Source organism: Varroa destructor, unplaced genomic scaffold (assembly GCF_002443255.2).
Source record: "Varroa destructor unplaced genomic scaffold, Vdes_3.0 BEIS01000001.1, whole genome shotgun sequence".
Classification (NCBI taxonomy): domain Eukaryota; kingdom Metazoa; phylum Arthropoda; class Arachnida; order Mesostigmata; family Varroidae; genus Varroa; species Varroa destructor.
In genome coordinates, this window is record NW_019211454.1 from 8,035,574 (window position 1) to 8,048,486 (window position 12,913).

Here is a 12,913-nt window from a genome sequence, read left to right on the forward strand (position 1 = left end):
CTTCAGTGGACGCACAGAACCCTAACGGAGTTGGGATTATTTCGAAGCAGGCTATTTATTTAATTCGGTCAATTTTCAGCAACTATGTAAAAAAGGCTTGTTCTATACCTGCCATGTTTCCGTAACCACCATCCACCTTTCCATTTAAAGAGAAACAATACGAGCACAACGTGCCCTAAACCCCGGGGAGTCACTAGAAAATGATCATTAAAGCCTGCACAAGAGTTTGACCCGAAGTTTAAGTTCGATTTGTAGAAAGTATCTGCTGCTGCAGACGAGAGCAAAATCAACAGATAAAAAGGCGGGGCCGCAAATAGTATATGGAAATAGAGGTAAAATCTAACTGGAGAGATATACGAGGGGTGAAAATGATGCAGGAAAAAACTGCGCACAAACGTCAAATTCAAAGTACTACGCGTAGGGAACTTGCATGCGCTAAGCGTTGGAAAGAGACACTGATGTTGCTAATTTTGTCTCCTCCGCGTAGCGGTGGATGCCAGGGTAATAGTAAAAAAAAGTTTTGTATTGTAGTTTTGTTTAAACTCAAACCTCTATAGCAAACTACATGCAATAGTTAACTTCAAAAGGGCAACGACTGCGACGATAGAAAGTTCTGAAAAAATTGATTCTGTGATGATAATTGTGCTATGACTAAATACAGAAGAAAAATGTCTTCTGATTAGCAGGGCATCACAGCAAAATTAAAAAAAACACGGGTAAAAAATAATAACATCCCGAACCTGACGCTATTACCTACGATAAATGTGTGGCAAAGTCAAGCTTACACATATATACGTATATATAGTCAGTTTTAGTGTAATACTAGTTAGTTTTAATGTAATACAGTTATTCAAAGGTTTATTCCGGATAATTAAACGTAAAGGCAACGCAACCCGGTAGCTAAGATTGACAAAATGTATCATATGTTTGCGGCAAACATCGCACTAGTTATATCAAGGCACAATCATTTTTCTTTCTTAACCAAGGTATGTATATACGGTTCGGGCTGCTTATCGTGACGGGAATGCGTTTTTAATATGTCGGATGGACCCTTATTGAAAAATGACCAGATTTTAGCACAGCACGGTGTCGCGAAAGCCATTATCGCAAAAGAGCTGTACGGACTCCAAAGTTTAGCGCTGCAGAACGAAAACGGGCCTTTAATGATCCTTCTGTTTCAATCAAAACGTTATTGAAAAGTTTGACATGAATGTGTGTACTGTATGTGTAGACTGGTATTAAGCGAGAGTCCAACAAATCTCGATGTGACAGGGCCAAGGTGTACCCAAAATAGCAAAGACAACATTTAAAGTGGGCCTGTAAATGATCTAAGAGTCTTATCGAAGCTCTAATATAGTGGTTGTATTGAATAAGCGCGTCCGCTCGGAATGACACCTGTAGAGCATGTAAAAGAAAGCACTCAAATAGTTAAACACAGTCTTAGAAACCTAAGAAAAAACTATAATTTTCCTATATATAGGGAATTTATTATTTAGGAATAAGTTGTCGCATTATTTAAAGATCATGCTTTTTACCTATCTTGCGTAACAATTTTCCGTCTCTGTCACATTCAAACAGCAGAAAGAGGTATATTACGAACTTAATTAATTTCATAACTAAAATGCTTTCAGACTACCCTTCACTACCTGCCGTTGTATTCTTTGTCATGCTTGTCTCATCTTTACGTTTCAGCTTTTACGCTTCGGTATCACCGTTACGCATTCTGTCAAACGGCTAGGTTTCAGCATAAAAAGAAGAAATGCCTACGCCCGGGATACAGCACCTGAATCGCGAGAGGCTTTAGCTGGCTCTTTAGCGTAATGGGTATGCGTTTATACGCCGTTCTTGGTACTCGAACAAAGTCTGTCCTTTCTAAGCGAAACAACAAATATCGATTTGGAAACCAATGCGTCGCTTTGGCAATTGACTTGGGAAACTGGCAAGCGAATATTGGCTATTATACAATTTTTTCGCACCAGACAGACCTCCACCAAAACCAAACACGTCCGTTCAGCTCGGAATCGTTAGTCTAGGTTATTTCCAGTTTTTATACGGGTTCTACAAAGTCAAAGGAAAATTTTCATGGGCCAAAACGTAGGACATTTAATATGACTTGAATTTAAACGGCCTCAAAGTTCCACTAAGATGGCTTAAAAAGCCATTTTAGATACATCTGGATTTTTGTTACAGAAATAAACGGCCATTCTAGAGCGAAAAAGATTAGCCAATAGTCGGGCCGTTCAGATAAGCTCTAACGCTCAGCTCATCTGAGACCTCTTGCGTCTTCCTGCACCTTTTGGGCATTTTGAACCCTTGCATGTTTTGGGACTTTTGGCTTGCTATTGTATTTGAGCGACACTTCAATAAGACTATACCTATTAATATCGCTTGACACATTGCTGAAAAACAGTTATCGGAGTAAAAAAAGCGAATATTTTGAAAATTATCAGTAAGTGGGCCAAGCCCTGAATTGATGCTGTATCCACCGCGAAGGATGGTCATATAGAAAAAACATGACTTTCAGGTTGCTTGCGAAAACCCCATAGCTTATAAAGAAAAAGCAGTTTCAATTTAGGTAGCGTGTGTGTATATATATAACAGATAACGTACAATCTTAACTTTTTGTGAATCACAGCCCACCTGCTTCGCCTCTATCTTAACTTAACTTGGTTCTGACAATGGTTCAAGAAACGAAACGTGTCTTTGACCTCGAATCACCACATCCCACTAAGCCTAGTTGGCACTGTACAATCACAAATATAATCCAAACAATTAATACGAATATCTACGTTTCTACGGTGTGTATGCTATTCCCGTACTATCACCATTGGCCTGCTACTGGCCATGAATGATTACTCAGTATGGCTGACTGGCCTGGCAACACAACCTGTTGATGCTCAGCATCCGCTTACAGCGCCCTCTGGCTGGTCAGTGTGCGCGGACGAGGTTCAGCACTCCGAGCGGGAAAGCGCTCGTGGGACTCAGTTTGCCATGAGCACTTGGAGGTCACCGATCTCCAATAAGCAACGTAAGTGGCGCTTCTTCCTTAATCTCTTCATCCGCGTGCCATCTAACCGTGACCCATCGTGCTGCTCCATACGCTTCTGATTTTCATACGCGTGAAAAGTTCGCTCGCTCAGCGATGCTGTACTGTTGTTAAATTAAGTTAGCGAAATTAGGTTAAGAAGGAATTGGCAAGATCTGCTTGCATGTAGAAACGACACATTGTGACGTCATTTAGCACAGGTAAAATACAAGTATTTATTTCGGCACGGGTCACCTCCAGTCGCTCCTATTAGTTTTATAGCTTCTATTGTAAACAGGTACCGATATGGATGTGTACGCTGTGCTCGTTGCGTTGAAAACTACTCGTGACGTTTACTCTGGATGCATAATTACAAGGGGATCTACAGAAAAAAACAGACATACATGCAAGGCAGAACGCATTGCCAAATAGCGGTCACCTTGTGCAACTTCTCCAAGATAGGTCCTGGATGTTCCTGGCTTTTTCGTCTTTACCGACCGCGCGTGACACAAGAACCTAAAACGGCCGTAGCACAGTGTGAACGAGTTTTTCTTTATCTTCAAGGACCTAGGGGCTCGTTTTGTTCACGTATCGATAAAATATATATTGATCAGGGTTTTTGCTATAGTCTCTCTGTGTTCGTATGAGCCGAGTATAAACCACCGGGGGTGACTGGTAGAATAATAAAAAAAAAAGTTACATCAACAATGAAAAGGGTGAGCTGTTAACGAGTGTATAGCATTTGCTCGTCAATTGTCGCTCATGTCATAGATGGATAGTTTGGCTAAGCAGGCACAACGGCGCGCCAAGCATCGGAGCGTACCGTCAATTATTTGCTGGCGTCTTTTGAGAATTCCGTTCTAGAGAAGAGCCAACTCTTTAGAAATTTACCTGCAACACACCTCCACTATTAAGTGGAACCGCGCCCCGCGTTGGGAGACAGTGTAAGGTCCTTCGGATAGACTTTATAGGACGTTGTTAAATCCGGTAAAAATAGTGATTCTGCCAGGATCTTGCGAGGTTCTGCCGAGTCAATTATATGGCGTGCATTGATTTGCCCATTAAGGATGCGCTGGGCATAATGGAAAGTGTTGAGTTCTAAAAGGAGACGCTTTGGGCGCTAATGCCAACAGCGTAACCAAAACGAGCGAAAAAGACAGTATCACCAAAGGTGTAGGCAGTATATACGCAAAACCAATTCGTGTTGCATAAAGTGATTCAGCGAAAATTACTTATTTGGAAACTAATCCGCCTATGCCATAGTTGTTACTACAACCCATCGGAAAAGATGCCTGTCCGTTAACCAGCCCCGCTATCAGGTAACATTCGACATTTGACGTCGATAGGCAAATTGCCTCCCATGAACGCCCTGTTTAGTTGCGTTAGTACCCATGAAACAGGTGTGCTAGGCTGGACCGCGTCTTAGCGCAGGTATAACATGATGTTACTGATAAGTTCCCTTTGCTTTCCGCACTCGAACCGTCTCGGAGCCCAGCTGTGCGAGTATCGGACTGCTTTGATCTGAGTGACGAGTTGTAAAGCCACGAGCGATCAGACGACTGGGATAAAATCAACAGCGAATAATCTCCTTGCACCTGTTTATGACCGTGTGTGCGCGAGCAAGGTGATTGATTCAGGTAAAATTCAGACGCATCTCCGACGCAAGCGTCTAACGTTAGTCAACACTGGCATGAAAGTATAGCTGTGGATGGAGTGATAACGCACGGATCGTTTCTCAACGTTGAGCGACGACGACGCAAAGTTACATTTCGGTAAACAATGAATGGTGCAGTTGTTACGCCTTCTGAACTATGACGCGATACTTGAATACGTCAAGCTACGGTTTAAGACAAGGATCCTGTGTTAACGTAATTCTCGCTACTACCATGGCCGTCTAGAGAAAGCATCGAAGATAAAAGATCGAGAATAATATTGCCTGTTGAATACTGCGACCTTGTGAGTCCGTGCGTCAGGAACTTAGCCATCAGTACCCGGCATAAATTCGAGGGCTAAAAAGGCCAACAACATCGGCAGTTGTTGTTTTCTTCGCTTTTATTTTGTGATCGTTCTATGCACTCTTCTATATGCGGTGGCATTTTTTGCTGTGTCTCAACACTCATGTACTTGTGATTTGTTCCATTCTTGCGAATGTGATAAATGTGCCACGATTCCTTCTCACGAACAGGTCCCGCCATCTCTAAGCGTTGAACCACACTGTCATCAACACGCGAGCGAAAAGTGACTAATCAGAGCTTGTGGCCAACTGTTTTTCCTATTATAGGAAACATGTAAAGTGGTTTCCATTAGGAGTCATCAGCATTACGCTTGTGAAGCTATACTATCTGCTTCGGTTATTTAGTTCATATCAAGCTTCCTGTCGTATCGATCTAAGCCTTCTCTTTCTAAAAGGGCTGCTGTGCAGATCTAAAAATCGATGCTAAAAAAAATTTCTGCAGATCCCGCTATTCGGACTGATTTAATAGAAAAAAACTTTGCAGATGACGCTTATCTATCCTCAGAAGACTACCCTCATATCGATCGTTGTATGTCGTTTTGGCTCTTGGTTCAGAAGTCGTTGATGAACAATAATCACTTCATTTCAGCCATCCCCAGATTACCAGGGTATAGACGTTGCATACTCAATGGTGTTGAGCTGTCGTCAGCGGCGCTTACGGTCGTACGTCATTTCATTAGAGCGTTTATTGGTTAGCTAAAAAAGGCGACACCTAAAACAATTTCAGCTAAAACGGATACATAAAAGATGTTCTTATCAGCTAGCTTGCGTTACTAACAACGTCGTTTAACACACAGACTGTTAGAAAAGGACAACAAGCCTGCAGGACGAGTACCGAATCGCATGAAAGCAACTGCTAACCGTACAGCGCGTGTTTTCGAGTGAGCGCCAGCGTTAAGTGCATCGCTTTAACCAGTATCGTTGCGCGACCGCGCCATTTCAACAAGCGTTGGCAGCTAATTTCACTATTTCAACTACGAGGTTATAATGCTGTGTGTTTAAGCTCAACAACCAAACGCTGGGGTTCCACTGACGATGAGGCATATTCGTTATCTACTCTCGGTAGCGATGCAATCTATCGGATTCGTTTATCCGACCGTCTGTCCGACCAGGAACAATTGTCAATTTCTGAGTTCTGCATTTCGTAGTTTGAACTTTCCATACCTGATTGATATCCACGCATCTCGAAAGTGATTTCTTTCTGTGTTCTCATCGTAACTCCGCTACGAAGACAAGAGGGTTCCTCTCGTTTGTAGCAATCCTCATGTGCCGTTTCAGCTTAGCACGAGAGACACGAACAGAGAGTAACTTTGATCAAGATCGCGCGAACGCGCATAAAAACGACGCTTCAATTTTAGGAGAAAGCATCAAGACGTCTTCACAGAGGACAGAGTCATGCTCCAGCAATCGAGGCTGCGTGTGTGTTCTATCTTCCAACCGGATTACTCTATTAGCGCTGTCAGTGATGAACGAGAAGGTCTAGAGAACTGAGTGAGCTCGTGAATCTTATGGAGTTCTAGTTGCTCTGCATTGACGCATGTTGTATTCAGAGAGAGGACGAGTCTGAGTCACCCCTACCATCACTCTTGCTGCTTTTGAATTCAGAGACCTTTGCGTCACAAGACAGTCCGGCAGGCTCGGAAACGATTTTGTAGCGAACGAAGCATCGCCTAGGTTGAGGCGAAGAAGAATCGATAGACGCAAAGCCTATGAGAAACCGATAAACACCAGCAGCACATAAGCAAAAAGAAAAGTTATACGTAGCTCATACCGCTCTTTGTTGAAACGGATCAAAAACCTAGGCGAAACGCGAGGAAGCGCCTACAAATCCGCTGAAATCAGAGGCCAAAGCTGCCACAAGAAGAAAAATTCACAAGAACTTGCACAAATTGATAGCCAGGAAAAATTACAGTACACTTAGGGAGCTGCAACTCATCCGCACGCTCCGAAAGCTAGCAAAGGTGGGAGTTGAGGTGTGTCTATTGCTTCTCTTTTTCTATCGCTGTCATTGTCGTCGGTGCGGACATCTCTTACTGTTCCCTAGACGACGCTCAAGATGCCGTTTTTACGTCCACGCCCAATCCGACAACAAAGCGACTAATAGAACGGGGTAGGATAATCAAAGGACGTCGAGCAAGATCGAGATACTTTAATGCAAGAAGATCTTACAGGGGTGACGACAACTTACTCGATTTCTTCATTTCCCTCAAAATCACATCTATCTCTGTTTGTGCGCTGCAGCTGCGACCCGACAGAAAAACAGAAAACGCGTAGATACAGAAGTACTAAATAGAAAAGGAGAGCGGAACTAATAAATTACAAGGAGGCCGAAGAAGTGAGTAAAATTGTGCAGGTTTCCACAGAGCGTCCACAAGGGCCAAGGTTAACGAAATGACCTTCACGATGAATCAGCTGGCAGCCGTCGCCCTCAACACGACGGTGAGCCGGTGTTTGAAAGCCCTCAATGATTCGCTATCAACAACGTCACCTGCCGCCGAAGTACCAGCCGATTGCGTATCGTTGTTTGACAACGTCACCAGCGCTGATGGCAACATCACGGACTTGACAAGTCTTGGCAACTCAAGCTTTCCCGGCTATGTTGAGGGTGGATCAAGTCTGACATTTCTTCTGCCAATGTGGCAGCAGGTAACGTTCATCATGTGCTTTTCATTAATAGTGTTCGCAGGAATACTCGGCAATGCGATCGTTATCTGGATTGTACTCGCCCATCAGAGAATGCGAACGGTGACAAACTATTTTCTAGTGAATCTATCAGTGGCTGACCTGACGACGGCCATGTTCAATGTGATTTTTAACGCCGTGTTTATGATGCATTCGCATTGGCCGTTCGGCGCATTGTACTGTCGAATTACCAATTTTATTTCGTTATTAACAGTGACCTCGTCCGTCTTCACAATTAAGGCGATGAGTATTGATAGGTAAGCACACACAAATAGTCAATAGCCGCAAAGGTAAATCACTATAGGGTGGGGCGAAGATTTCCGTTAACAAAAGTAGTAGGTTGCTAACATGTAGCGAAAATAAGAATAAAAAAACGCACCTTGAAAAGCCAAACTGTCAAATGACATTTTTTCAAACTATCAGCAGACTCTTGCCCCACCTTGTAAAAATACGTATATATATATATATAAATCACTCGTAAATAACATATATATATATATACACATTTTTTTTAAACTATAATAAACACTTCGAATTTTATGCTTGGCACTGCTGTTCTGAATCGATTTAGGTCTCTGGCCTGTCTCCAAAATTAAACAGGCTCTTCTACCATGTAATAATTAGGTTTCCTGCAGGTAAATTTACTATTTAATTTTGGACTACGCGAAGCTTCAAGTAGCATTGTGTTGTAACCGTCGCCTGAAGTTAATTATATTCTAAATTCAAATGAATGTTCAACAATGGTTTTAAATTAGCAGATTCGACCCTTCGTTCAACCTGTGTTATTTCTCATTCGTTTGGGAAATTTCGATTGTTTTTGTGCTCTAGTCAGGCAACAGAGCAGGCCGAGGTGTCTGCCTCGACTCGAACTGTAGTTTCAGTCGCCCAATTGTAACACGTTTTCTATGTCGAAAAATACCAAATATAGTTTTACCTGTCGGCTGCTAGGGTCCGTTCAAAAATCGGCGGCTGTTCCAATGGACCTTCTATTACAGACAGCTAATACCTTAAGATCGTAGCCCGACCATTATTTTGGTAGGCTTCTTTTGAAAAATGTTAAATTCTACTAGTCTGTCTGTAAAAAAAAAAAGTAGTAAATAAGCCCCGGGACGCATGATAGAACGAGTAAGCTTAGCACTTACACAGTTACGGCGACACCAAAATTACTCGTTAATGCTTAATGCTAACTGGAGCAAGCCTCAACAACTTCCATAACGGGATGATGTATTTCTCAAGAATCTGCGATTCCACTGAAACAGAAAAAAAGCCTGAGTTAGTCCCCCTTGTTATTTCGGTACGATACAGCACAGAAAAATAAGCAAGGATAGGTTTAGAATCCTAAGGAGAATTGACGAATAGGAAAGACGATTTTACACAATCTGTATAGTTTCGCACATGTACCTCTATCGTGTCGGACAGTTCCAGGTTATGTATAAACTCGGCGTGGTAAGGTAGGCCTATGTAGCTTAACAAAAATGGGAACTGCTGTATTTTTTTGTCGAAAAGACTACTATTCTATGAAACCAAGCGTACGCATCTCGTACTTTTCATTCGAAAAACTTCTGAGCAGAAGATTAACACGTACTCGAGACTAAAGAATAAATTTTAAGAGACCAAACATATATACCTGCGAGTTCTGGTCTAAGGCATAAAACAGGCCATCTTCCTACGCTTGTACGGTCATAGAAATAAGCTTGGAAAATTCGTTTACGACTATACCGTACTGAATCCTATGTCCGAATTCTGAATCTGATAGAATTTACATTTTGATTAAATATAACTTAAATTTTCGAATTTTCGGGAATTTGTTAACCTGTACTTTATAGTTCGAGATCGGTATTGTTGGTATCGTGATCACTTCGTTTGTGAACAGCAGAAGGTTTTGTGGGACGTTAAAAGTAAGTGAAATTGAGAGCCAATTGAAGCCTTAACAGTAACAGCAACTTTAGGTTCAAGCAACGGGTAGATCTAGTAATAGCTTCGATGAATTTAGTCTTAACGCTTAAAAAAGGACAATATGTTTTGGTTCACATTAATGCACGTCCACTAAGTCGTCCTGCGGTTAACCACGATACAGTTACTGGATCTGCCAAATTTTGCTTCGAACAATAAAACATAAAGCCCAACTCATATACAAAGTGAGAAAATAGTTTCCGGGCGCTTTGACGTAATTTGAAAAATTATTGTTGAGGGTTTGAGAATAGTTACTTATATTATTCTCTCTTTCAAACTACCAAAATACTTTTTTTTCTTGAACCGTCCGAGGAGTCTCATTTCGCCCTGGATATTATTTTTTTGTTGCACTCAATGGCCGTATCGCAGTTCCTTCAATCCGGCGATTTCTGAAAACCTGTCGCCATATTTAATCGTAGCGTGCGTAAAGGCGATGAAGTGACAGACTTTCAAACCTTTTCCAACTTCGTGTAGAGGACGGACCGATGAGCATGTTGTGACCGCCGTGACGTTATCAGGCAACGATTGGCCTATGTCGTGCCATGCCAATCGCTGGAATAGTACTTGCATGGATACGCCAATGGCCTTATCTTGCAAGCCTGGATGATGAGTAAATATGATTCAGGTGACAGTATTATCAGTATGGATATTTTTGCGAAAATTGACACTAACGGTTGTATGAGTAACTCGGAAAATTTGCGGACCAAATTTTCAGCGGTGATATATATATAAAGCAGCATTTTTCTGACCAGCGATGCGACATCTACAAACGTTTACTAATTAGGACAGTACCAATCAGTGGCTGAATGGAGTTTTTGATTAAAAGCATCTAATTAAACAATACAGTACATGAGATCTGTTGGCTACATTCAAAAGTGGTAGCGTATTATACCGCATTGGTGAGAGCAGTCGAGCCTCTACAATATCGTCGATTAAATATCGCAGATTAAACATTATATAATGGATACAAATCGACACAACGACCCGGTTGGTTTTATCTAGAAGCCGTTCAGTTCCTTTGGATCTACTTTGAGCGATTGTCGCCGTCGATGCCGGAGACCCATGCGGGTCATTTACAGATTCCTCTTTTTTAAAACAGAGAAATTCTATGCTTAGACGTATACATATCAAAAGCCTGCTACTTTGAAAGACGTCGAACAAATGACGCTTAACCTCAGAGCTAGACGATCCTGTGGGCCTTTTTAGGCCGCGGAAAAGGACGGCTAGGCGGCGCCTCATGACCTAGAAGCCGCTAAAACCCGAACCGCTGGCGATGTCGTTGTGAAAAAAGCACGTGTAGAAGCGTTGGCGAAGTAAGCTCTGTAGAAAAAAGACTAAGAGAAGACTGGCAGTGTCTAAACGAAACTAGACATTTTTTGCATATGTCGGCAATACGGTAAAGTGTGTCAATAAGGGGCAATTTTTATGAGAAATTCAGTTGATTTGCTTAAAAGATGATGCTATTAGGAGCTTGCTGCCTTCGAAGCATATCAGCCACTGTTCTGATCGCTTCTTAGCGAGACAGAATGAGACAATATTAATAATGACGCAGAAGAAACCTTATGAAAAATGTTTGTAAGGTCAGTTACGCTGGTGTCATTGGAAGCCTATGAAAATGGCGAAATTATCCAAGCGTCTTACCTAACTACCCAGTACTATTGTACAGCACATGTGTTTAGGCATCATCCTAACCTAAAAAAAAAATCAAAATTCGCTTAAACGAATCCGAAAGTAACGTCCTCTGAATATTTTTTTAACTTCGACATTTTCTGCGTCTGCTTGACACGGCTTCAACTTCCCAATTAGCCTATAGTCACTTGCGTAAGGGTGCGTTTTAGTTCGCAACGTAATATAGAAAATATATGCAATGTGGCTAGCTGCAGCATTTTTTTTGCTCGAACTTCAGTTGGTTCTCAGAAGATTGTGAGCACTATGGCCGCCAGCGCTACATAGAGTGGGCCTTGTAGCGAAAATAATAACGGACGAGGAAGCGTTTGCACGTCTGCAGCTGGCAAGAAAGACGGTATTTTCATTGCCGCCACAACCGTTCCTTCAAAAGTTGTTTCTTGTGAGGAGAACGATTGTGGGTCGGAAAAAACACAGGAGAGGCAAATGAAGACGGCATCTTTGTTTCGTTAGCTCCCCCGTTTCACCGAGTATAGGTTTAACGGTATGCTCGAACTGGCTCTAAAATGAGTTTTTACTGGGTCAACTGTAAAAAAAAACGACCCCAATGTAGGGCTTGCAGTAGTTCGTAAATATCAATTATGGCCTTCGAGTGTGAATGCACGTACAGAAATAGGTATAAGGCCTAGTAGGTTTATATTAGGCGCGGAGGAGTGTTGTCGAACGTGAACAATATTATAGCCTTGGCGTGGTGTGTGACACATTTATTATTCGCGTTATGAGTCTTTATTACTATAGACGTAATAGCAGTTTTGTTTTACTATGGCGGGTGTTACACTCCTTCATTTACTCATGGCCCTTTGAAATGTTGTACACCGCTAGGATTTTTACTGAAAATGATGAAGTAATATGCTAACGATATGTATTTATTTGGCTGCGATATAGAAGAAAACGCTATTATTTCCCGGAAAACCTAATATTACATAGGAATCTTAATGCCGTTGGAGGTTAAACCCTATAGAAAACTGCATCGACCTGGGCTATATGGGATATTTTGGCAAGGTCCACGCTTATTTCTACATGAAGTAAAGGCTTTATGGATTGTCATATTTAATATTGTTGAATAAAAATATCACATATGGCAATTTTTGGTGGTTTTTCTGCTCTTATTTTGTTTAGTACTATAGCTATACTTACAAGTAAAGGTGCAGAAGTTTCACTCACACGAAGTATGAGTTATCGGAAATATAAAAAGCCAATGCAGTTTCTGGTAAATGAAAGTTTAGACATGAGCAGACAAGGTCATCCACAATCCAATGTTCTGTATAGACATCCAGTTCATATAAATAGATGATCTACCGGTTCAGGTTAAATCGAGCAGCTTTACACCCAACAGAAAGGTGGCCCATTGCCATGGGCAAATCTTGCTTTACATGGATCGTTTAAATCCCTCAGAAAATCGAGCACGATTGCTGCTACACAATGTCGGAACTCCGTCAATCATGGAAATGGGTCTCATGCACAAGTTTGTGACCTTTACGCATGATGAACGCTAAGGCATGAAGCGATCTGAATAACATAGCAGGTTGAAAAGCAAAGAAAAAAAATAACAT

The 12,913-nt window shown here is 41.8% G+C and overlaps 1 protein-coding gene across 5 annotated transcripts in view; it reads left to right on the forward strand.

Moving 5' to 3' along the window:
* Nucleotides 1-2,973: 2,973 nt before the first annotated feature.
* The window catches only part of LOC111243338 (tachykinin-like peptides receptor 86C), a 317,164-nt gene continuing 307,224 nt past the window's right edge, over nt 2,974-12,913 (forward strand). For 4 of the 5 annotated variants that reach the window (XR_015319164.1, XR_015319163.1, XM_022788726.2 and 1 more), the window contains exon 1: nt 2,976-7,978. Coding sequence is in view for 3 of the 5 variants with exons in the window: in XM_022788726.2 (XP_022644461.1) it covers nt 7,431-7,978 (548 nt within the window). In the remaining 2 variants the exon portion in view is untranslated. Of the gene's footprint in view, nt 7,979-12,913 lie in introns of all 5 variants that reach the window. The other variant, XM_086977508.1, reaches the window with a different exon arrangement.